General features: G+C 41.2%; 1 protein-coding gene across 1 annotated transcript in view; it reads right to left on the reverse strand.

Moving 5' to 3' along the window:
- Window positions 1–27,064, reverse strand: part of B3GLCT (beta 3-glucosyltransferase) — a 135,729-nt gene that overhangs the window by 30,610 nt on the left and 78,055 nt on the right. Inside the window, exons 7-11 of the mRNA XM_060191657.1 lie at window positions 26,086–26,222; window positions 19,409–19,472; window positions 14,875–14,994; window positions 11,839–11,908; window positions 1,452–1,565 (exon numbers count right to left, since the gene is read on the reverse strand). Coding sequence (XP_060047640.1) covers window positions 1,452–1,565; window positions 11,839–11,908; window positions 14,875–14,994; window positions 19,409–19,472; window positions 26,086–26,222 — 505 coding nt within the window. The remainder of the gene's footprint in view (window positions 1–1,451; window positions 1,566–11,838; window positions 11,909–14,874; window positions 14,995–19,408; window positions 19,473–26,085; window positions 26,223–27,064) is intronic.

Genomic DNA, 27,064 nt, shown 5'->3' on the forward strand with positions numbered 1-27,064 from the left:
CCAAGTGGATAAACAGAAACATGAGCCCCTCATTTCAGCAAACCATTTAGTGATACAATAATATCTATGGCCATTAATCAATAGTAAGCCACTAAATTTGGCCTTCATTTTCTTTTTAAAAAAATTTTATTTATTTTTTTTATAAAAAGGAAACATTGACAAAACCATAGGATAAGAAGGGTACAAATCCACACAATTCCCACCACCAGATCTCTGTGTCCTCCCCCCTCCCCTGATAGCTTTCCTATTCTTTCACCCTTTGGGAGTGTGGACCCAGGGTCATTGTGGAATGCAGAAGGTGGAGGCCTTCATTTTCTTTAAATACATTATCGTTATGTGTTTTTAACTATCGTAGAATGCAACTGTCAAACTGTCTCATATTTCTTTTGGGGAAAAAAGCAATATATATGTACGATAATAAATTCACATAAAAATAAACCAAGATGAGACACAGAGATCAACTTTCTAGCACATCAACTTGTATGCCTAAGACCCCAGAGACCCAGAGTTTAATCCCCAGCACCATCTTATGCCAAAGCTGAACAATACTTCCTCCTCTTTCATAATTAATATTTTAATCCTCTCAGAATTAATATATTTTTATATTACTGTTAAATAAATAGTAATTTGAGAAATCAGACTTTCAAAGGCAAAGCTAAAGCATAACAGTCAATGGCAAATCGTGTTCCCTTAAAATAAAAAGAAAAGAGGGGCCAGGCTGTGACACACCTGGTTGGAGACAAATGTTATCATGTACAGGATCCTGGTTCAAGCCTACAGTCCCCACCTGCAGGAGGAGGCTTCACAAGTGGTAAGCAGTGCTGCAGGTGTCTCTCCCTCTTTTTTATTTTTTTATTATCTTTATTTATTTATTGGATAGAGACAGCCAGAAATTGAGAGAGAAGGGGTGAGAAAGAGGGAGAGAGACATTGAGACACCTGCAGCCCTGCTTCATCACTCACTCCTGAAGCTTTCCCCTTGCCAGTGGGGGACCAGGAACGTGAAATTGGGTCCTTGAGCATTGTAACATGTGTGTTCAACCAAGTGTACCACCGCCTGTCCCCCCAAGCTTTTCCCTTTGTACAAAAGAGAGAAGTAGAGAGTTCTGTGACTGCCCTGGGCACTAGTCAGTGGACTTCCCTACTACTGTATTTCAGGTATAGCTTTTGGGACAGAGGAAAACTACAATTTCCATGAGGCAAAAATCACTTTTAATCCTACTTGTCTAGACTTCTATAGAATGGAATCTTGGTCTTTTTTGTTTGTTGGTTTGCTTTTTAAGATAGAGAGTGAAAGAAACCACAGAACAGACGCTTCCTTTAATGACAGGGAGGCCAGGCTCAAATTCAGGTCACACACATGGCAAAGCAGCACACTACCCAAGTGAGCTATTTTGCCAGCCCCAGACTGGAAATGTTTAATAAGAGAAGCGATAACAATGCAGGACTCACCTCTGTCTGTATTAGGAATTTCCAAATCTATGGTAGGAATGGAACTGTCTGCATAATCACTATAGTATTCAATGAGACTGGCCTGGCCCTCCCAAGTCCGCTTCACAATGGGTACTGGAAAAAAAATGAGAAAGGTGACAATTACTGGCAGTTATGAGAGAGGCTTAGAATTTCAAAAAGGCAGCATAAACCCTGTAGATGGAGAGAAGCTTGTTATTCTTCAAGTGTCTTGGGACTCTGAGCTTGCTTCCCTTGCCTGAGAAATACCTGGTGGTTTGTGGATGTCTGTGAACACAACCCTCTTCTTCAGGAATTGCTAATATGCTCTCAGTGCTGGTGATAAGCACACTTCACTTCCATATAATGGTACGTTTTCTGTTCTGATTACCTTGTTCTGTTTAATTTTAATGCATTATTCTCTTTCCCCAAAAAGCTGTTTCACTTTGAATTCCCAACTGGGTTTCTAGAATTCTTTTTTTTTTTTTTTTAAGGGAAGTAGGGAATAGGATTATTTCTAAAAACTAGAATGTTCTTTGTAGTTCTGACTCAGATGCAAGACACCCTTACAGTGGAGAGGTTGGCAGGGGGGGCTTTCCAGACTACACAGGACCCTTCCTAATGAGTCTAACAACAGCACTTAACCTACTGAGGGTGTAACCTATCACTGCAAGTCACTGCATAAAATGGCAGATAGTGTTTTGTTCCACTTTTGACAAATGTGGAAAAAATCAAATTGAGAACCACTGCAGATTTCAAAATTCTTTATCAGTAAGAGATAAATTGTTTTAGTAAGGTGAAGCAAACAGCAGGAAGCTTTCCTGGTTGTCTGTATTTTAAGATGAGGAGCTCAAAAGTAGATCTTTCTCTACACTTTAGAGAATCCTGCCTAATCACTTACTCAGCATTAATTCACTTTGCCAACTGGTTGAGTAATTATTTTCTTCTCTTTTTGGTTGCAACCTGCATTCTCTTCTTTTTTAGTTACTTCCTACACTTTGAGGAGGAGAATGTGTTTCTACTGATGTTTTGATTTTGAAAAAATTAACATACCAAGATCTTATGTTAATTTAAATAGTCTAACTGATGTATCAAATTTGTGGGTCAGCATACAGATATTTTATTAGATAATTTATCTTTTCTGTTTTCCCCAACCCAAATAAAAATATATTTATAATAATATATAATTATAAAACTCGCCAATGCAGTGCCAACTTAAAATGTCTAGCTTATGCAAGTTATCTCAGATGTATTTCTTGAACAAAAAACACAGAAATTCAACTTTCTCTAGCTCATTATTCACCAGTTTTAAATGAAAGAAAAAAAAAACTTAAATTCTAGACATCTGCTCTATGAGTCTCTAAATTACCTATTTTAGCCCACTAAATGCTATTTTGCAATCTAAAATATAAGTTTCTATAACCGTTCTCCATGACAAAAATGGGCAAACATGCATTAAGTAGCAGATAATGTTGCCTGAGGGGTGGGGAGAATTACTCAACTATTCTGCTGAATTCCAGCACCATCTTATCTGGGCATTGCAGTGGCTGTTTTGCTTTGCACATAATAAGCAGGAAAACTTATCCCAGAAAGGGCTCCCTGCAGCTGTGAACTGATCACACTTTGGGGTAAAATGTCCTCCACTGCATAAAGCAGGGAAAAGCTGGGAAGAAAGGTCGAGAATTGTCCTCAGTTCGCAGTACCTGGTCCTGTAGACTGTGCACACAGCCTCTAGCCTTCCACAGCTCCTGTCTGCTCCAACAGCTTGATCAAACAACATGGGTGCTTCCTCTCAAATTGCTGATTTAAGTGAGATTTAAATTGAGTATGAGCTAGCTCTTGCTTTTCCTACTTGCTATCAGTTTCAGTTTGTTCTTCAAAACCTAGCCCAGTGTCTGGAATACTGGAGGTGCTCAGTAAGTCATTGAATGAGCACTGGACTTTAAGGAGCTCCAACACAGAATCTAGGGCTATTTTTTGGGAAGTAGTTTAAAGTACTGTTTTATTTATTCCCAGCAGTAATTAGTTCATCCTTTGGCAGAAGACTGGTATCACCATTACTAATTATTTTGAGATGGAAAAGCACTTCCCCATATTTACACTTAGGTCATGATTCTATGATGTTAAAAGCACTCAAGAGTTTACCTCATCTGTCCGTTCATTAGTACTACTCCTGTGCACTTATTACATCTACCAGGTTTAAAGAATTTAAAGTCTGTCTCCTTCTTAAAAAAAAAAAAAAAAAGGAAAAGAAAGAACGTTTTAATTTGTATTTATTTATTTTTTAATTATCATTATTTATTGGATAGAGACAGCCAAAAATCAAGAGGGTGATAGAGAGGGGGAGAGACAGAAAGACACCTGCAGCACTACTTCACCACTTGAAAAGCTTTCCTCCTGCAGGGGGGGACCAGGGGTTCAAACCCAGGTCCTTGTGCATTGTAATGTGTAATGTGCACCGCCTGGCCCCCATTTATTTATTTTCTATCAGAGCACTGCTCCGCTCTGGCTTATGATGGTGCTAAGGATTGAACCTGGGACTTCAGAGCCTGAGGCATGAAGGCCTTTTGCCTATCTCCCCCACCCTAGGGTGTCCTCTGTAGCTACAGAGTAAGGCATCATTTTCAACCAAGATTGATTCAGAATTAAACATTAAAAATATTGATCTCTGTCTTTCATTAGCATTCTAATTTCTTTTGAAATCTAAGTGGAATTCATCTTGTCATTTGTTAAACTAGTTAATATTGTATTAAGGCACTGTATTCCTAAAAGTAGTAAACTCAGAGAAATATTTCAGTATAGTTATATATCCTGATAACTCATATCCAATAAAGAAAAATTCATTTTCAGATCAGGAGCTAGTGCAGTGTGTTAAGAGCACAGAATTTGCAGGCCTGAAGTCTCAAAGGCCCCAGCACCATCACCACAGCCAGAGCTGAGCAGTGCTCAGGCCTCAATCTCTTTCTTTCTGTGTATTTCTCATGAAAATAAATAAATCCTTTTAAAAATTAATTAAAAGGAGAAAATTGAGGGCCAGGAAACAGGTCACTAAGTAGAATGATTGCTTTACCATGCATGAGGACCTACAGTCAAGCTCCAGGCCACCACACAGGCAAGCATCTTGAGTGGTAGATCAGTGCTGTAGTGTCTCTCCTCCTTCCTGTCTATCTCTGTGTGTGTGTGTGTGTGTGTGTGTGTGTGTGTGTGTGTGTGTGTGTGTGTCTCACCCTCTAACTAACTGAATGAAACAAAACCCACTGCAAAAGATGAAATCTTGCAGCCATGGAACCTGAGTGACAAATGAAAGAAAAGCATATTTTCCACCTCATATTAAAACAGTAGTGAATGCCTTCTTTCAAGAGAGTTTGCCACAAGGTAACTTAAGAAATGGGGCAAAAGAGAGTCGGGCGGTAGCGCAGTGGGTTAAGCGCACGTGGCGCAAAGTGCAAGGACCGGTTTAAGGCTCCCCACTTGCAAGGGAGTCGCTTCACAGGCGGTGAAGCAGGTCTGCAGGTGTCTCTCTTTCTCTCCCCCTCTCTGTCTTCCCCTCTCCATTTCTGTCTGTCCTATCCAACAACAATGACATCAATAACAATAATAACTACAACAATAAAACAACAAGGGCAACAAAAGGGGAAATAAATAAATATTTTTAAAAAAAGAAATGGGGTAAAGTAAAATTGTACTATTAAAAAAAAAAAGCCCTGCACAGATGGCATAATTATTCCACGTGACTTTACAGACTCCCCGAGGCACAGAACACATATTTCTACCACTGCTGAACTTACTTGCAAAACTCCAATTACAAATGAAAATGAACTTGACACCTGGACATTGTTCAAAATCTACCTGGCAATCAAATGTGAATATTCTGGTTTCAAGGAACCTTGCTATTTCTGATGGGCCACTGGTCCTTTGGCTCAGCCTATAAGTCAACCACCCTAAACAATATCCTATATGCTCCTCTCTGCTCAGGAAATGGAAACACACACACATATACTAGGACTGTGTTGACCTATTCCTTATGTCCAGGCTGTAGTGAGTCTAAGACTGGGAATCATCCCTCCTGGCTGGTCCAACTGACCCTAAGTGAAACCAGAACCTCTCCAGCTGTGCCCTATCTAGGGAAAGGGAACATGGTGACACCCTTCTCTTTAGCAATTAAGCTGATCAGTTGATTTGACACAGTATGTGGTCTTGAGTCCCACATGTTTTGTTTTATTTTTAATTTATTTATTTTCCCTTTTGTTGCCCTTGTTGTTTAACATTGTTGTGGTTATTGACATCGTTGTTGTTGGATATGACAGAGAGAAATGGAGAGAGGAGGGGAAGACAGAGGGGAGAGAGAAAGACACCTGCAGACCTGCTTCACCACTTGTGAAGCAACTTCCCTGCAGGTGGGGAGCTGGGGGCTCAAACTGGGATCCTTATGCCGGTGCCTTGCGCTGTGCACTTAACCTACAGCGCCACCGCCTGACTCCCGAGTCCCATATGTTTTCATCTAAGCCTTGGGCTTTAAATAAGCAGATGGTTCTGCAATACTGGGAAGCCTCGCTAATGAAAGGGCACACTCCTGAGGGCCGGGCGGTAGCACAGCAGGTTAAGCGCACATGGCGCAAAGTGCAAGGACCGCCGTGGGGATCCCAGTTCAAGCCCCCGGTTCCGCACCTGCAGGGGAGTTGCTTCACAGGTGGTGAAGCAGGTCTGCAGGTGTCTATCTTTCTCTCCCCCCTTCTCTCCATTTCTCTCTGTCCTATCCAACAACTACAACAATAACGGCAACAACAATAATAACCACAACAACGATGAACAACAAGGGCAACAAAAGAAGAAAGGTGGCCTCCAGGAGCAGTGGATTCGTAGTGCAAGCACCAAGCCCCAGTAATAACCCTGGAGGCGCAAAAAAAAAAAAAGTGTTGTTTTCGATGGGTTATGTTGTTTTCGCCGGGCTGGCTTCACGGATGGGTAACAGATGACCAGGGACTCATGGCTGGGTTGTACGCAGTATCTCTTTATTCATGCAGGACGCAGCACAATCTAAGCGGAGCTAAGCTAAACTCAAAGTACAGTACCATAAAACTCACAATGCTGTCTTTATATATACTTGCCAAGTAGGGTGGAAACAGGATGTGACATAGAGAGGGTGGAGAGAAAAGTGACTGGCGAAAATCAGAGTGTGACAAGGAGGGGGCAGATTAGGCGAGAATCCTATCACTGAACCACAAATGCCCTGGAGGGAGGGTGGAACTTGTTAACAGTGGTTATGTAAATAGAATGAAGTGGTTATGTAAATAGAATAGTGTTAAGCAGGGGGGATTTAAACCAAATGAAACAGAAGGGGTCTCATGCATACCAACAAAAAAGGACACATTCCTAACACACACTCTTCTTGACACATCTATCCAGATTTTTCTCTTCTGGACAAGATCGCCGTAGTAAGGTATCAGATGGGGCTTTTTGTCCTTTTTTGTTTAATTGCCACCAGGGTTATTATCATTAGAGCTCAGTGCCTGCATAATGAATTCACCAATCCTGGTGGCCTCTGTGCCCCGCCCCCCCGCCCCCCCACCCCGTCTGTCTGTCTCTCTCTCTCAGTCTCTCTTTTGTAGATAGAGAAATTGAGAGGAAAGGAGAGATGGAGGGGAGAGAGGAAAAGAAAAAATACCTGCAGCACTGCTTCACTGCTTGTGAAGCACCCGCCCTGCAGGTGGAGAGTGGGCTTGAACCTAGGTGCTTGCCAATTTAAGGGTGATCTGGCTGTGCGACATCTGTCACCCCACTGACTGCCAGGGTTGATTCGGCTGATCTGGCTGGTTAGGTGGCTGCCCCCTTCCTCACAGCTCCACATGCATGGCTCCCAAAGCTGTACGCTCAGTCGAAGAGGACGACCTTCCCCAAATAGAGCTGGTAAAGAGTATATGAGTAGTTGTGCTCCCCTGCTAGAACCTCCAAACAAACTCTCAAGAACGGGGCAATATGTGAGTTTTACTGGGTGTGTCATCACCAGGCCCCTTGTTTTGGTTTTAATCTGAAATGGATGAGACATTTATTGAGGGAAGCTAGCAAAGCTGTGCCAAGGCACTAAAGGCTGAGCAAATAGGCAATTAGCCTCTGTAACTCGAAGGAGGCTGCCAGGAAGAGCACAGCACAACCTACCACTTAACACACAAAGCCTGCAGCTGCATGGGGAGCTTGACACATGGCAAAGTGAGGCAGGGAAAATGCTTAGCATTTCCTGATAGTTCATGTCGCACAATGAGAGGAAGTGAGGGAGCTAGACAGTAAAAGTCTGGAGGTCTTTTCTTCCCTTAAATGTAACTTTACATGCTACATCCAGTTAATTGCACTATATCGTATTTCCCCCAAGTTTCTTTGGAACCCTATTAAACACTTGTACCTCGGGACTCATGCTGTTGGATGCTATCAACAGATATTATTTATTTATTTATTTATTTGTTTATTTATTTAATACTAATTGACAAGTCCCTTGGTTAGGAGGGGGTACAATTCCATACAATTCCCACCACCAGAGTTCTGCATCGCATCTCCTCCATTGGCAGCTTTCCTATTCTTTATCCCTCTGGGAGCATGGACCCAGGATCATTGTGGGGTATAGAGGGTGGAAGATCAGGTTTCTGTAATTGCTTCCCTGCTGAACATGGGTGTTGATAGATCTATCCATATTTCCAGCCTGTCTCCCTCTTTCCCTAGTGGGGCAGAGATCTGGAAAAGCAGGGCTGAAGGACACATATTACTATCTTTTTTTAAATATGTATTTATTTATTCCCTTTTGTTGCCCTGTTGTTTTACTGTTGTAGTTATTATTGTTGTTGTTATTGATGTCATCGTTGTTGGAAAGGACAGAAATGTAGAGAGGAGGGGAAGACAGAGAGGGGGGAGAGAAAGACAGACACCTGCAGACCTGCTTCACCGTTTTGAAGTGACCCCCCTGCAGGTGGGAAGCCGGAGGCTCGAACTGGGATCCTTACACAGATCGTGCTTTGCACCACGTGCGCTTAACCTGTTGCACTCCCACCTAACTCCCACATATTACTTTCTTACGACAAAAGATAGAATGTATTTTTGTTGTGTCCTCAGAATGCTGTATTTCACTTAAATCAGAATCTAGACATGAACAGTTATATAAATGTTGGTTAATGTTGGTTTGTTAGGTAAAAATAAAGTATAATATGTTAAAGAATTTCTTAAAATGTTGAAACTTGGCTGAATTATTCTTTCCTGAGAGGAAAAAAACTGAATTCAATGTATATTTTCCCTGGTCTTGACAAGAATCTTACAGTAGAATGTTCCTTCTATTGCCCTCACCCTGTAAGTGGCCAACATCCTAAGTGCCAGGAGTGGGGGCCACAACTGTGACCTCTTCTGCTCAGTGCTGGGAACAGCACCCCCACAAGGGATAACCCAATAGCAGAGAAGTCATGCAATCGAACTGACTCAACTTTCCAAAGAGAAATAAATACAGCCTTGTTTATGTTTTTATTTTCCCTGTTGTTTTCATTTCACCTTTGCAACTTCAAGTATTTCTACCATCGAGTGCAGAGGAAAAAGAAAAGAAGGGGGAAAAAAAATTCAGTCTGTGTTTTCTGCTTGACTGTAGTAGTAATTTGTTTAGACAGGACTGGCAGCTAAATTCCCAACTCAATGTGTGTTTTAGATCATCTGTGGACTGCAATACCTTGCTATTCCCATTGCTACAGAAATAAAGGAAGCCAACGTTCAAAGCTTCTAGTCAAGCTGAAACTGGCCTTGAGCAAAGCAGGGCAGTAACATGAATATCAAATGCTATTTATCAAGTGTTGGGTCTATACTAGAGCCAAGGAAAAGAAAAGCAAAAATACAAGCAAAGTAACGGATAGCTATGCTGTGAAAAGGTAGAACTGGGGAGGGGGGGGTTGGAGCTAGAAATTTCACAAACTGCTCCCCTACTTGACAATTTGGGGGGGGCAGTTCTGTTTCAACTGATACCCAGATTACTCTAGCATATCAGTGAATTATAATAATTATTATACCATGAGGAATTATCAGCTAGAAATTTTATGACTGAATGTGAAATACACACCAAAAATGGGGAGAAAAAAAGGTTGGTTAGAAGCAATAACTGTGGTGAAGTCACTGGAATATTATTACTGGGTAATTTGGGAGGATAACTGGTGGCTACACTAGACTTCCAAAAGGAAATGCAGTGCCCCTTCATTTCCATCAAGCAGAAGGGATGTCAAAGCCCCTAATATCCTGCTGCCTTACACTATCTTTTCAAACAAACATGCCCACATTTAAAGATGGCTGCCACAGAAACCCAACTAAGAAAGCCTCATAGTAGTTATGGAGTTTCAAGTTTCAGTGACCCAAGGTCCAAATGAACAGAAACAAATCAATGTACCTGACTTCAGGTTTGCTTTTAATGCTCCTAGTAAGTTTTTAAGAAGTTGCCATTTATAAGACTTTTGACTAAATATTCAAATGTAAAAGCATTTGATAGGTATCTGAAGTAAGTATCTCTACCTCATGCAAAGTAAGCAAGCAATAAACTGTATCATTCACATGCAATAAATTAAAACTAGCAAACTTCTCCACTTCAGTAGAATGTAAAAAAATGCAACAGGAATGGGCCTTAATTATACTGTCACCTGAAAAATGAATTTCAAGTGGCTAGAGACATGGCTCAGTGGTAGAGCACAGGATTTGCATGCCTGAGGCCCAGGGTTCAATCCCTGATTCTACATTTGCAAGAGCAATGCTCCAGTCTTCCTCTCTCTTTTGTAAAATAAACCTCAAGAAAACAAGGAAGGAAGGGAGAAGAGGGAAGGAAGAAGGATGGACAAAATAGCTCACCTGGACATTGTGCTGCTTTGCCTTATATGTGACCCAGGCTTGAGCTCAGCCCCACCGCACCAAAGGAAGCTCCAGTGCTGTGGTCTCAGTGTCTGTCTCATTCTCCATCTCTCTCTCTCTAAAAAAAAAAGTCAGTCTGTGGCAGTGAGGTCCCAGAGATTATTTTTTTTTAAAGGAAGATAAAGAGAGATTTCAGAAGAGAAAATGCCAACACCAACCTCACCGCCTTCTTAAAACAGTTACTACTGAGTATAGCTTCAAGATCAAGTCAATCAGCCTTTTTATTTATATAAAATAAATAAAAGCAAAGCAGCATAGTTCATTTCTTTTTACTCTTTTTTTATAAGAGATATTTGTCAAAGATTCCCACCAACTCATGAAAAAAGTGAAAGGATATTAAATTTGTGAAAAGGGAAAATTTTATTTTTACTGATTAATATTTTTGAACAACTTGATAGTAAATGTATGTATTTAAGGTAACTTAAAAAAGCAGAACTTAATATGACTAGTTAAGTAACTATGAAAGCTTATAGTTAACATTAGCATATTGAAAGTATACTTTTTCTATAGTAAGATTTTAATTGATGCTAATGTTTTAGATATCCTATGACTACAAACTGCTAATATTCTTTCATTCATGAGACTTATTTCCCTTTAAAATATTATTTATAGGTATCATATTATCACATCATTTCTAAGACACTGTCCCCCAGCTCCAGTCCCATGAAATGACAGCTGGTTTAGAAATCTCTGCTTTATCTTTCATATCTTAGGTGAACGTAACAGACTTTCAGAGGAAAAAATAATAAGAAGAAGAAGATGTGTTAAAATTAAAAAGTGCAAAGGATTTTCCATTTCAGAACAGTGCTGTTTGAAATAAGGTAAAAAGATAGAAACTATGCCTATTTACATTTAGGCTTTGCCCTGTGTTTACATTATTATTACCATAAGTTAGCAGAAGCCTGCAGTGGTGCCAAAAAAACATGACTAGAAACACATATTTGTGTGCTTTGGATTCCCTTCAGGGACCACTGCTTTCAGGCACCTTTCTTCCTTTTCTCCAGTGCATTAACTCTTGAGCAAGTACACATCTTTATTTGGAAGTGCCAAAGTGTACATGTGAAATCAGTGTTGGAGGAAGGCACAGTCTTCAGGGACTTGCAGTCCTCCCACCCCAGTGTTAATCAGACCATTCAGAGGCTGTGCATGGGCACAATAGCACATTGTTCTGCAAAGTAGATTCTTAGTCATATAATGTCTCTAAAATGGCCACAGCTGAGCTTTTCTAGTTCCAATTTAAAAGACTGTTTGAAACACCATTCAGAAGGGCTCTGACCATTCATGTTTCAACACAAAATTGTCTTTTCTAATTGATCTCTGGGACTGAAGTGGCAGGGTGAGGAATACTGAGTATGCAGTAGCTTCCCTTCAACAGATGTGGCATTGTCCCCTTTCTTGTGTTGATGTCTAGTTTGCATATTTATAAAAGGTAGTCTGCAATAAGAGTTCAATAAAAAATAAATAACCCAAAACATACTTCTTTCACCATGAAATCTCTTGCAGGTTTTTACTGCAACAAAAATATCTTCCTTCTTCACTGGATTTCCCTAAAAGACATGAAAAAAAAAATATGTGTATCTGAGTCAGTGCTGTCTTAACGTCATACCCACATTAGCTTTCACATGTCCTAGAGTTCAGATGCACAAGTGTCAGGATAACAAGCCTATTTCCAGGATTAAGTTGTAAAGGGGGAAAGGGACTTGTAGTTCAGCTTCTGACGTCAGCCAGACCTGGGCCTGAACCCCAACTCTGTACTTTCTACACTACGTGTCACCCAGACCGACTCATCAGTTCTCTGGACTGCAGTGTGCTCACTGCGAATACAGGAACACCCACCGCCAGTCAAGCTGTTTTTATTACTACTATTTATTAAGCACATCATAGATACCAAATAAATGTGATTTACCTTTCCTTTTTTAGCCAGTGAAGATTTTGTCAAAAGGAAAAGGGAATGCTTTAGTGCAAAATAAGAGGTGACTGCTTTGTGGATCTGGACTTAATTTGGACTTTAAAATATTTTTATGGCCCCCTTCTTGTCCACCCAAGACTGAGCTGCTGCAGTGTTCTGTCTTCTGCCAAAGGCAGGATTACATCAAATACCTGGGTGTCCAGCTGCTCTGAGCTGGCTCCAGTTCAATCTGCTCACTCAGATTTCACCATTCAGACCACCCATTCTGATCACCCACTTTGAGTGGGCACATGCCCCTAAGGGGATGAATTGGGGTTGGGAATCCAGAGCTTATTATCACTTGTCTTAGACTAGTAGTAGTAATATCCAGCTGTGATTCCTATGTCATATAGGGATAGTTTTCAGAGATGTCTAGCCACAGCTTTGTTGTGTCACTAAAGTTACTAGGCAGTTGACTCTCAGATTCCTTAAAAGAACATTAAAGATGATGCTGACCAGACTTCCCTGGACAGACAACCCCACCAATGTGTCCTGGAGCTCTGCTTCCCCAGAGCCCCACCCTACTAGGGAAAGAGAGAGGCAGACTGGGAGTATGAATCGACCTGTCAACGTCCATGTTCAGTGGGGAAGCAATTACAGAAGCCAGACCTTCCACCTTCTGCAACCCACAATGACCCTGGTTCCATACTCCCAGAGGGATAGAGAATGGGAAAGCTATCAGGGGAGGGGATGGGATATAGAGATCTGGTGACTGGAACTGTGTGGAGTTGTACCCCTCCTATCCTATGGTTTTGTTAATGTCTCCTTTTTAAAATTAATTAATTTTTTTTAAAAAAGAACATTAAAGAAAAAGCAAGGATAACTTGGATGAAACTTGAAGGAATCCTGTTAAGTGAAACAAGCCAGAATAAGGACAAACACCAGATGATCTCACTCATCGGTAGAATTTAAGAAACAAAGAGAAAAATACAGGTAAAGCTCAGACTACCTCTGGTCTTTTGCATCAGATGCAAAGACTCTAAAAGGGGAACGGAGAAGGGGACTGAGAGGAGTTGCTGACTCACTGAGCTGTGATGGAGGAAGATAACAAGCTGGTGGAGGCTATGGTGTGCTAACACCTATCATGAGATAAGAAATTATACACGTGACAAGTAAAGCCTTATAAATCAACATTTCCCCCACTAAAGTAGTTTTAGAGAGAGAAAGAGAATGAGCAATGATTTCTAGAAAGGTGGATTTTCCCCTTCAAAAAAATGTATAAACATTACCATTTCTCTCCCGTTGAGGGGTGTGTGTGTGTGTGTGTATTCACCTCTCAAAATGCAGCACACAGACTTCTATGTGACTAATGTATGTATGTATGCTGGTAATGGTATGTATGCTGGTAAATGCATTTTTCTTTCATGGAAGAACTGCTAACAACCTGGCAAATTTCAGGGGTCTTCTGGCTCATCCTGGGAACTAGCCAAGGATTTGCTATATCAAGTACATTGACACCAAGAGTGATGGACAGTTACAGGTGAGAGCAAAGCACGGGTCAAGCTGAGCAGGAAAGGGCTTAAGGAAGAAGCCTCAAGTATAGTGAGGAATGTCTGAGATTGACTTTCCAGAAAGTAGAGTAAAACTTTCAGTAAGCCACAAGGTAGATCATCAGGAAACAACTGCAGACAAGCTGACCCTCAAAAGCTATGGCAGGCAGCACGGAAAGGCCTCAAACAAATGGTGCACTGGTCGCAAACCACTGCAATAAAGAGAATGTCACGATAAAGCAAGTCACACAACTAGTTTTGGCTTCCCAGTGCAAAGGTAAAAAATTATGATTAGGGTGAGGGTAGATAGCATAGTCGTTATGCAAAGAGACTCTCCTGTTTGAGGCTCCAAAATCCCAGGTCCAATCCCCCGCATTACCATAAACCAGAGATAAGCAGAGTTCTTGTTTAAAAAAAGAAGGAAGAGGAGGAGAAGAAAAGAAAATTATGATTATATGATTATATTATATTAAATTAAGACTATATTATATATAAATTATGATTATATATGTAGTATACATAGTGGTCTGTCAAGGATACAATTACTTGATATTAAAAAAAAAATCATATTCCTTAATTGTGACACAGAAGTACAGAGACCACTTGATGCCACCAACCTCCAACTGTTTGTTTAGCTATATACAGAGAGAGAGAAGAGACCACAGCACCAAAGCTCCCTTCAGTGTGACAGTAGCAAGGGCCAGGATCAAATCTGAGTCAAGTACATAGCAAAACAGCTTGCCTTCGATGTGTAGAAGCAAGCAAGCAGAATCTGCGAAGTGAAGTGTGCGGAGGGGGAGGTTTGCCTGCACTGCATGAGGGCTCTGGGGGAGAGTGCGCCAGCGGCAATTCTCACCTCTTCCCTGCTGAGTGAATTACCTGGGACAGGGCCTGCCCAGGACCTCTTTTCAGGACAGCCTCAGAACTTACCTGACAGGGTTGTTACTGGGAGAAGCTGTGGCTCTGACTGACTCCCTGCCCCGCTTTTTCTTTCTTTCTTCCTTTAGTTTTTGTGCATAAAGTACACATACATATTTCCCTTTGATGTCCAAGGCACATTTCTTCTACTACTTACACAGAGAGGCAAGGAAGAGCGGAACGTGGTAGCACAGCCGGAGTCCACACCATCTGTACAAAGTTCAGGCACCGGAGTAAGGGGAGGGCCATCACCTTTGTCCCAAATGTAGAGGGCAATCTGTCACAGGACAGGAGACTGGCAGTGAAGGAAGGAACCACTCGGTCACGCAGACACACAAAGGGTCTTAAGGGAAAGCGTATCACACTTCCAGAGAGTTCACACTCTGGCATATCACGGTGGCAACAGTCAATGAGACTGTTTTACTTAACAAACAGTAGTTTCTGTGTGGATCAAGCTAATTTTTTCAAACCAAAAATCTGTATTCTGACCATCAAAAATACTAACTTTGTTATAAGCTGTTTCAAGGATGCTAAATTATCATAGAAAGAGATGGTAAAATAAACCATGATTCTGGCGTCCTGTAGTATAGCAATTACACACTCAGAGTAACTGACTTGCTGAAAACATTTCAAATTTTCAGATTAATCTTTTTCTCTCTTTCTTCCATTTTTTCTCTATTTTTTCTTTTATTGTCAGCAAAAACAATTGCTTTACCTGTATAACATTTCCACCCCTCCGGGTGACCATTTTACCTCTTCTCCTTTCCTTCTCTCATTCCTTCCTTCCATTCTCTTTCTTTCTCTTTATTTGAAAGGAGATAGAGAGGAGAAGACAAACACATCTACAGCATTCTTCACTGCTCATAACACAGGTGGGGATCAGGGAATAGAACTTGGGTCCTTGCACTTGGTAATGTGCACTCAGCCAGATGCATCACCACCTGACCCCTAGGTCAATCTATTTCATGGATAGCGTGTCTGCTTTGCTAAATGCATAAACCAGGTTTGAGCCTAGGCCCTATCACATATGGGGAAGCTTCCATATGTCTTTCCCTTTCTCCTTCTGTCTCTGTATCTCTATCTGAAAAAAAGTTGGATCAGGATGGTGAAGCCCCAGCAACAATTAAAAAAAAAAAAAGAAAGAAAGAAAAGAAAAAGAAATAGAATTTCTTTTGAGAATTTCCAAAAATATTGTACAAAGTGATACTTTTTAGTAAGGCCCAACAAATCTTCAGCAGACGGCTCCTAGTCAAACTGTAGAATACAGAACAATAAGAAGTAATCTGAGGGGCTGGGTGGTGGTGCACCTTATTGGACGCACATGTTACAAAGTGCAAGGGCCCAGATTTGAGCCCCTGGTGCATACCTGCAAGGGGAAAGCTTTGCAAGTGGTGAAGCAGTGCTGCAAGTGTCTCTTTGTCTTCCTCCCTACCTTCCCCTTCCCTTTCAATTTCTGTCTGACTCTATCCAATAAATAAAGATAATAAAAAATTTCTATTTTTTTAAATTTAACAGGACAGAGAAAAATTAAGTGGGGAGAGGGAGACAGAGGGAGAGAGACAGAGAGACAGAAAGACACCTGCAGCACTGCTTCACAAGTGGCGACACATCTAAAGGTGAAGGCAAAAATGGGTTGAGAGAAAAAGATGAAGAATGATGAAGCAACACCAGAAGAAAGCTAGCATAGAAGAATTCATATCAATAAAATAAACATAAAAGCAGAGAACATTATTAGAGATAAAGATAAATTCACTTAGAAGGTGTAAGTGTTCTAAACTCCTAAGCATTCAGTTAACATAGCCTCAGAGTTCAAAACCCCAAAGCTGGCAGTTCCACAGGGAGACACTGGCAAATCTAGTATAATTTGTTCATTAATATTTAACTAATATGAAATATTAGTAAATGTCAGATCAAGCAGGCAAGACAAAAATGGTAGGAAGAAGGGACAGATGGAATACAGTATCTAAAAAGCATAAAATCTACTCAGGATAGAACTAGGAGATAGCATAATTTTTATGCAGAAGTCTTTGCCACCTGAAGCTCAAAGGTTCAATCCCCATCAACACCGTAAGTAAAAGCTGAGCAGTGTTCTGATAGAATACATTCCATTCATCCATCCAAGCAAAATATCTGTTTGGGTAAATGTGTTTCTTCTTTAATCTAAGCTACAAAAAGACTATTATATGCTTTGAATGAGAATATACATTGTAATTTCTATTTATGATATGAAGATGACAAAGTAAGCCTAAAAATACTTTAAATCACTCCTATAAAGACCACTGAATACTGCTGGAAATCAATAACTAACACAGTAACAGAACACACAGATATCCTGAGTCATAAAGAAAAACATACTTTTCTGAAGTGGACCACAAAGAAGTTTTAAATCACCGGCACTTATTTCCCATGTGCCAAGGCCCAGATTCAGGGGGACACGTGGTGAAGCAGTGCTGCAGGTAACTCTCTTTCTCTATCTCAATTTCTCTGTCTTTATCTTAAATAAAAAAATTAAAATATTTTTTGGGAAAAAATGTCTGCCCCAGAGAAAGTTATACAGATGATCAGTATGACAAGCCGCAACAAAGCAAGGGAAAACTCCCGAAGCAACCTAAATGCCTACACCAGGAAAATGGACCCAGTGGAACAGACATCAAGAGAGAAAGTGAAAACAAGTTCACTAGAGCAGTACACAGCAGTATGGATGAGTTTCAGATCAGAACAATAATCACAGTGCAATTTGCTTTATATTAAATCCAAAGGATGCAAAACTAAACTATTTTATTCAGAGATACAGGCACATGCTGTAAAATATGAACAAAAGTAAGAGAACTGAAGGAAATGGCATTCCTTGGAGGAAAAGGACATGGGGGCCACATCCAAGTAGCTTCAGGGCAGCTGGTAATGTTTTCTCTCTCTGCACATAGACAGCTTCATGATCAATTTTCATTTCTTTCCCATATATTAGAAGCATACTATTGTGTAGATGCAACGTTTAATAGATTCCCAACCTGAGTATCTACATCAGAGATAATTGTTCATTGAAAATATGTGGTCCTAGTTTTCCAGTAGAGTGAGGGGGGAAGAGAGAGAGAGAGGTTGATTGTGTGTGGGAGGAAAATGATTTTATGTAAGCATGTTTCTGCTCAAAGAAGCTACCTCACCATTTTATTTATTTACTTATTTATTTATTTATTTATTTATTTATTTATTTATTTATTTATTTATTTATTTATTTCCCAGAGCACTGATCAGCTCTGGCTTATGATGGTGCAGGGGACTGAACCTGGGACTTTGGAGCCTCAGGTGTAAGAGTCTGTTTGCATAATCATTATGCTACATACTCCCACCCTACCTCAGCATTTTTAAGTAACTCAGAAGTTCAAGACTTGCATGTCCCCAAGTGTTGTTTGGCAGGTTGCCAGTACTGCTAGGCGGAGTTACGTGTCAGAACTGACCCCACAGAGCCAGCATGCAGACAGGTTTCTGCAGAGGGAAGGGCTGGGGTGCTGGAGGCAATCTGGTGTGGCCATCAGTATAATGCAGAGACCTTCCTGAGCCTCCAGAATGGCTCACAATGGGGCACCCGCCACCTTCCACACAGAGTAATTGGTCACAGATGTCCACTCTGTGCAGAGTGCTGGTGTCTGGACTCAGTCCTGCTCCAGAAGGCAAGAGACATGACGAAGACACACGTACAACCAATGCACCAAGTAAGACTAGAAGTGCTTTTCATGACTTTTTTGTATAACTTAAAAACAAAGACTCACAAGATATCATCTCCACTGTTCTTTCTCCACCTACAAGGCTAAAATTAAACTTAAGAGAAAAATACTTGAGCAAGGGAGATGGGATAATGGTTCTGCAAAAGACTTTCATGCCTGAGGCTCTGAGGTCCCAGGTTCAATCCCTAACACCACCATAAGCCAGAGCTGAGCAGTACTCTGGCCTCTCTCTAGCTCTTTCATTAAAATAAAATAAATAAGAAACATTTTTTAAAAAGAAGGAAGTAGGGAGTCAGGTGGTAGTGTAGCGGATTAAGTGCACGTAAAGCAAAGTGCAAGGACCAGCATAAGGATCCCGGTTTGAGCCCCCACCTCCCCACCTGCAGAGGAGTCCCTTCACAGGTGGTAAAGCAGGTCTGCAGGTGTCTATCTTTCTCTCCCCCTCTCTGTCTTCCCCTCCTCTCTCCATTTCTCTCTGTCCTATCCAACAACAACAATAAAACAACAAGGGCAACAAAAGGAAATAAATATTTTTTAAAAAAGGAAGGAGGGGGAGGGGAGGAGGGAAGGAAGGAAGGTAGGAAGGGAAGGAAAAGAGATAAGGAACTAATACACTGAGGTGTTGGGGAAGTACTCTAGTAAGGAGACGATGGATTTTAGATGGAGGGCAAGGGCTAGCCCTGGGGGGACGAAACACAGCAGAAAGTGAGTGGCTCAACACAAAGCATGGGACATGGATGAGAGGCGCCCAGGGTTCAGTCCCAGCACCGCCTGTGCCAAAGCAGTGCTCTGGTCTCTCGCTTATGAAATAAAGGAAGAAATTTTTTTATTGGTGGTAGGTGTCGTGTGAAGCAATCCCCCTAGCAATTCATAAAATTTTATTTCCATACCAAGTCAATAAAACAATACAAGAAAATTAAAGAACCTCTTTTACATCAGAAAACATGAATTCTTGATCATGTGGCATACCTCATGTTTTAAATCTATTGTAAAGTCAGATTTCAAGGATTCACTCTTTAGCCTCTTGGTAAGCCTAGAAAAGAGAGAGAGAGAGAGAGAGAATTTGAAGGTAATTTTTTTTCTTTATAACCAGATAGCAGTAATAAATATTTAAGAAGTCTTAATGTTTTAAACAGATAAAATTCCAAAACAAAAATAAGAGTTTAATATAACTATAAAATTGTAATTACTTTCTGACCAGGAAATGAATAAAATGAATTAAAAAAAAAGTTTGCTGTAAATGTAGCATACATGATTTCAATAACTGACAAAGAATATAAAATACAACATAATAACATTTCTTTAAAAAAAAAAAGTCCTGGAGTTTTGTTGACTCCTCGCTGTCTTTACGGTAAATAACAGCAGAAAGAAAACAAGCCATTGGGGGGAAAAAAGAAACTACCTTTGTTTAATAGCCTAATGAAGTAGAATCTGTAGAGGAATTAAGTATGTGCTTTAGAGAAGAATAAGAGTTTGATTTTAAGTCATTTTCTTCAGTGGCTCCCTTCAATGCTGAATACCACATAGCCCAGCCCAGCCCAGCTTTGAGGTCCCAAGCTCTCTCGTTTCTACCTCCAGAGCACACTTCTGATCACTGTTCTAGAATGTTCCTACCCTACTTTACTTGACACGCTTGTCCCCAAAACAAAATTCAAGGGCACCTCCCATATGATGCTTTTCTAGAATAAATGATAATCACCAGGATAAAAAGGGACTTTCTTTGCTCTAAGAGTGGAAGCATGGCCCCTTCAGTTTAATCACACATTACATTTAATCATGTCAGCCCTCTGTGTGGCCTTTGTGTTACTGGTACCACCTATCTTGTTTGAAGAAAATAAGCTCTCAGTGAGCAGCCTGAATGGATTAGGACATTGCAGTCCTTGATTCCAAGTTGAGGGAAGAAGAATTATATATTTACCGAGACTACCAACACGCCAGACAGTTCTATATTTGTTACAAACCTAAAGACATCAGTTTCAATTATAAAACTACTACACCCTGGGAAATGGCACAGTGGATAAAGCACTGGACTCTCAAGCATGGGATCCTGAGTATGATCCCCAGAATCAAGAGCCAGAGATGCTCTGGTTCTTGTTCTCTCCATCTCTCAAGTACATGAATCTTCAGTTACAAAACTACTGCTATATATTTTAACTAGAAAAAAAGCATTTTTTTTAAAGGGAAAGTAGTGGGTTAGGCAGTAGTGCAGCGGGTTAAGCACACATGGCGCAAAGCTCAAGGACCAGTGTAAGGATTCTGGTTCAAGCCCCCGGTTCCCCACAAGCAGGGGAGTCGCTTCACAGGCGGTGAAGCAAGTCTGCAGGTGTCTATCTTTCTCTCCCCTTCTCTGTCTTCCCCTCCTCTCTCCATTTCTCTCTGTTCTATCCAATGACAGCAACAGCAACAACAATAATAATAACCACAACAAAGATAAAACAACAAGGGCAACAAAAGGGGAAAAAATGGTCTCCAGGAGCAGTGGATTCGTGGTGCAGACACCAAGCCCCAGCAGTAACCCTGGAGGCAAAAATAAAAAAAAAAAGGAAAGTAATAATAGTTTCAAAAAATTCAGTTCTTAGCTTAATTGAGTCACAGTTGTTTTTTTAAATTACTTCTAATTAGAGGCAAGATAAAGAAGGAGGACAGAGGCTGTCATTTATGTTTAGTTACAAAGCACTTGTCTCCTGGCTGCTAGTAGCATAGCTTGGTGACAGGCAGCTCCAAAAGAAGCCTTATCACCTTCCTGCTCAGTATCTGCCCTCTTATCTGTGAGGATCCACCAAGAGACTATGCCCTCAAATGCATTCCTGACAAATATTAAAGAAGAAAAAATACCTGCCCTGATACTGGAATCTTGTCCAGTTTGAGTTCTTCTCAGAGTCGGTTTTATAAACTAGCTTGATCAAGGCAATTTTGGAAGGTCATCACATGCCAAATGCCATAAAAACATGAATCAGTCACATTCAGACTCCAAAAACAGAAGAAGTCATGTCTGGGTACACTGCCAGAGCTGAGGGGCCCACAGTTGTGCTGAGACTCCAATGGGCATACGACATCTGCTGTTAGATGGTCATGCTTCACATGTCCTTTCTTCACAGGCATATCTCTGAAATGTTACTCTAAACAAATGCTCTACTTCTCTGAGAAAAGAAGAAAATGCAGGAAGATGACTACAGATATCAACTAATGTTAAGCCTTTTTTTTTTTTGACCACCAGGGTTATCACTGGGGCCCGTTCCAGGCCCTATGAATCCACCACTCCTGGTGGCCACTTTTTTTCCTTTCTATTTTTTATTGGATAGGACAGAGAGAAATTGAGAGGGGAGGGAGATATAGAGAGGGAGAGAGAAAAATAGACCCCCTATAGATCTGTTTCTCTGCTCGTGAAGCATCCCCCCCCCCCCCCCGCAGGTAGGAAGCAGGGACTCAAACCCAGGTCCTTGCTAATGGCAATGTGTGTGCTCAACCAGTGCACCACTGCCCAGCCTCCTAATGTCAAATCTTCTACAGTGTGTTAATCACTAGTCACTGCTCTGGAAACAAGCCACTGAACACAAAAGCTAACTGGTGCTTCATTCCTCAGTCATGCTGAAGTTATGGTAGAAGTGCCGGGAACTTTTCTCAGCTTTTATAAAATCTCAGTGTCTTGACTCCAGTCCCCTTAGCCAGTGCAGAGTGCCCTACACCCAATTAGAGTGACACAAGACCGATTTCTCTGTAGAAAAGTTACTAAGCTTGACCAGAAGGGGAGTAATGAATACTTGTCAATAGCAGTTTTCAACAACCTTATAAACATTCAGGAGACTCACAGGCATATGGGATAACCTCGACAGGCTGCTAGATAATTTATATTACAGTCTCCCACTAACAAGATACTAGCTTGGCTAATCAAGACCTAAGCACAGTCCACAAAGCCCTGGCAGTTAGGCACATGTAGAGCATGAAGTCTTAAATTATGAGCATCAGGCAGAGCCCAAAGAAGCTGCTCTGCACCTAGGAACAACGAGGAAGAAAACAGAATCCATAGCCCCAAACAATTCTATCGAGCTTAGCTGCTGTCTCAATACAAGATCAGGCAGGGAAAAACGAAAGTAACTCAGAAAGGTAAAAGTTTCCAACCCACCATCAAAGTACAGCTTCTGTGAAACTGCTTGCATGATGCCCCATGTGCAGCCCCCTTGCCTGCTAACCACAGATAAAAGCCTGCTTCTAGCCCCAACCAGGGTTCAGGCATTGCTAGGTGTGAACCTATCCTGAACCCACTACCATGAGTGCATTCTCCCAAATGTCTCTCAATCTCACTGTTTGTCCTAAGTAACCTGGGTAGTGCTGTCTGCCGCAACATTATCAAAACTGTGTATATTCATTAATGGAAGAACACCATGAATGGAAGCAAGTAATGGAAGAACACCAAACAACACCATTAATGGAAGAACACCAGAGCTGTGAGAGACTGTTTTGTAAGACATGGTGAGTCACAGATGTGTTTAAGACAGATCACTTCCAAACACCTGGTTGGAAGAGAAAGTGAAAAAAGGAAGCAAGAACAGTTACTTCTTGTACCTAAACCAATAAAGGAAGGCTAAATTGAATTTAGCATCGAGAGGTTTCCAAGAAGGTATTTGCTAGATGGGAACACTATGATAGGAAAAAGGGAGGTGAAACTCTCCGTCCTCCCTCCCAGGAGTTATAGATGTCTACTGGATTAGAGGAGCTGGAGGAAGCTGCAAAAGCAGGTTACCCTGGCTGCAGAGAAATGGCTGTTTTCCTTGGCCCACTGTCTTGGAACTTCCAGAGTCCTCTGGATTCCCCCTTAGCCGTGGGAGTTTCTAGGTAACTTACCAGGTAGAACATACACTTTACCATGTGCCAAAACCGGGGTTCACGCCTCTGATCACACATGGGAGCAAAGGGGGAAGCTTCAACAGAGGGGTGGTGCTGTAGTGTCTCTTTCTCTCTCTTCCCCTCTCTGCCTCTTATCCTCCATCTCAGAAAAAAAAAATTCCACTGGAAGAGGATAGATCATGCAGGATCAGATTTCCAGAAATAACTGTAGTAGCAAGGAGGAGGGAGAGGAGGAGGAGGAGGAGGAGAAAGTGTTGTCCGTCTGTATCAGTATATATCAGAGAAGAGGTTGTAACTATATTGTTCCTCATGGGACTTGGTTGTTTCTCTGGGAAAAGGGAGAGAAACAGACTTAGGAGTGCTTCTAAGTGCCAAGTCAGAGACACCACAGTCACACAGGGTTTCTGTCACAAAGAAGTCACCCCAGATAATCCCATGCTATGATGACAAGGAAAAAGAAAATGAGGAATTACAGAAGGGCCACACACAGCTTCTGATGAGTCTGAGCTAAAATAAAGGTAGATGGCCTCAAATACAAGGTTGTTGGACACTGTTGGAATAGAGCATTCTGGGAGCTCCCAGGTTTTAAATTGCAGTGAACCCAAGTGAATGGAAGAATAAACATGACCCTGGGCAACTGGGATAGAACATATTCCCTCTGCCCTATGGTGGGCAGAGCCAGAAAAAGAAGTCTAGCGTGAGAAGGAAATGGCTGGTGACTCTTCACCTCTCCAGCTCTTCCATGGATAATGCAGAGGGCACACAGTTGCCTGAGACACATGCTTGGTGCATCCTGATCCAGCAATCCCAGCACCAGCTTAGGATTCTCAGCTGAAGATAGGCGAATCCACTCATGCCAATGAAGACATGGCATACACTTATAGACATACAATGGCATAATTAATGAAAGTCTGAAGAAAGAGAGGCTATGATTCCAACAAGTCTCTATATTTGAAGCACAGAAATGGATGATCAAAGACAATCCAAGCCCAACTCAGAGATTCTGATGCAGAACTGATGTCACCAGAGGGGTAGCAGGTCAAACAGGTGGTGGTGGGGGGGGAGGGGTAAGGTACTAACACCTTGGTGGTGGGTATGCTGGGGTTACACACCAATCGAAGAAAGCTGCTCTCTAAGCCAACATTATCTCAGTTTTTAAAAAAATTAATAATGGCAAAAGAGAAAAAGATAAAGTGCTTTTAAAAATTAACAAAGAGGGGGTTGGGTGGTAGTGCAGCAGGTTAAGCTCACATGGCGCAAAGCTCAAGGACCGGCTTAAGAATCCTGGTTCGATGCGGAGTTCTGGTGGTGGGAATTGTGTGGAGTTGTACCCCTCTTATCCTATGGTTTTTTGTCAGTGTGTCCTTTTTATAAATAAAAATTAAAAAAAGAATCCCAGTTCGAGTCCCCGGCTCCCCACCTGCAGGGGGGTCGCTTCACAAGCGAAACAGGACTGCAGGTGTCTTTCTCTCCCCCACTCTGTCTCCCCTCCTCTTTTGATTTCTCTCTGTTCTATACAACAACAACAGTGGCAATAATAATAATAATGACAACAACAAGGGAAACAAAATGGAAAAAAAAAAAAGTAACAAAGCAATGGGTGGCCAAGGTGCCGCGACTGCCACCACAAGAAAGCTGCCACAACAGGAAGCCACCAACTCACCGCCAGTCCCCAGATGACCCTCCTCTGTCAGGACCTCTCAGGCCAAAAGGACCCCCCTCCCCCCACACACACACAGTTTCTCCTTCCCTACATAACTTGAGTTACCAAAAAGAATTTTCCTTAGTGCATCTACCTAATGGTCCCTACCTCCCATCGCTTTTTCCTAGAGCAAGGGAGGCTAGCAGACAGCAATGGAGCTTTTGCTATTGTAATTTTTGGATTCTGCATTGGGAATAAGAGTTTTACATCATAAAGGACTTTCAAATGTGAATAGTAAGAAGTCTTAATGAGCCGAAAATGACAAGGTGTCTGCTTATGTATCTATCTATAATGGGCCATAATATTTTTCAAGATTCCAAACTCTACAAGCAGAATACTTTATGTAAGACTAGAAATGCTTTTATCTTGGAAGACATAAAGGCTTTATCAACTTAGCATATTTCTCCTGAACTGCAACTTAGTTACCTTCACTTCATATATCTAAATAAAACATTATTTTTTAAATATTTATTTTACTTTATTTCCTAAAAGATGGGTAGATTGGGAAAGGAAGAGAGAGAAAGAGGCCAGAGCAGCACTCTGGTATATGTGGTGTAAGGGGGTCAACTTCAGGACCTCATGCTTGTAAGTCCAGAGCTCTATAGCTGTGCCATCTCTTGGGCCACAGCATTATTGTTTTTACATACAAAATAGCTAGATGTGATTATTTGCAACAACTGTCCCTCCTGTCTGGCCTAGGAGATCCAAGCACATACTTAGATATCAACTCCCAACCTCAGGGATGTTACTGATTCATCTGATCACAGACACCCAAAGTCATATCTATAGTTAACTTAAGCTTAGTAACAACAGTGACACTTTCTGGTCATCCCACTCTCACAGCCCTTATGCATTCTCCCCTTAGTCTCACAACTTATTATGCACTGTATCTTGCAAGTTAAGACAAAGTACAAAAGTCTTGAGCCTTTAGTATGAGAAAACTGATAAATGACCAAACAGAAGCAAGATGCCCCCAGACACATGGCTCCTTCTCTGGAATTTTCTACTATATCACACACAGCCTCTGGCTGGAAAACTCATTTGAGATCCATCAGTCACAGTACAGGGCACACATGTGCAGATTCTAATAAGGACTTACTTGTTTACAAGTGGGATACTAAGAGCCCAGCCGGCAGCAAAGTCTGGATATTTAAAAGCTGTTGGGTCTTCAGAGAAGGCATAATGGTGAATGATCGTAGATTCTTTGTCATGTAACGCTTTCCCTAGAAACCATTCCTGTAAAATAAAGATATAAAATGTCACTGAAGTAAAAAATATTTCATGTAACATCAAGTCCTATTATTTGTTTTAGTTAATTAAATGTTCAGGATGGTAGAGAATTAACATAGATTGCACACTCTCAAAAAAAAATTAACAAGTGTAATTAATAATCAGCACAAGTCTTTATATTGATATTGTAATTCAAGATCATAATGAAGAAAATGTTGGGCATTATCCACAAGTAGATAAAAGCAGTTATTTTATAGGGTATTCCACATCAAGATACTCTTAAAGCAAAGAAAGCTGTTCTGTTGTGTCCCACTGAGGTAGCTAGAAAAAGAATTGTTAATAAATTCCTTCCCAAATTAGCACCTGTTTTAATCCCTTATTTATCCATTCAATTAACAGTGATTATTGCTAGCATTTAACGTTCACTCTACCCTTTGTAGGAGCACTGATCGTATGATCAAGCAGAGAGGAAAGCTGAGCATGCAGGCAGGTCACGCACTGAATGTAGTGTGCTGTGGTGAAAATAAAGCAGAGTAGCTGGCGCAGTGCCCTTGCAAGAAATGGAATCTGAACTGAGAGTAAATAGCTGAAAGTCAGCTGGGCACAAGCCTAGTCAGAACACCAGAGATGGAGACGGTATCCACTGAGAGTTTGGCACTGGTGTGAGCGATGATTTGTATTACAGAGAGACTGGTTATTTAGGATGGCAAGAGAAGAAACCAGGAGTGAAGCTAGCGGGCTCTAATAATGATCAAGACAAGAGGAGAAAGCACACTGGGCCAGAGTGATTGTATTAAAATTGGAAAAAAGATGGATGAGAAAGATAATTTCGAGGTAGATTCCACCAG

Source organism: Erinaceus europaeus, chromosome 5, assembly GCF_950295315.1.
Source record: "Erinaceus europaeus chromosome 5, mEriEur2.1, whole genome shotgun sequence".
In the NCBI taxonomy this organism is placed as follows: Eukaryota; Metazoa; Chordata; class Mammalia; order Eulipotyphla; family Erinaceidae; genus Erinaceus; species Erinaceus europaeus.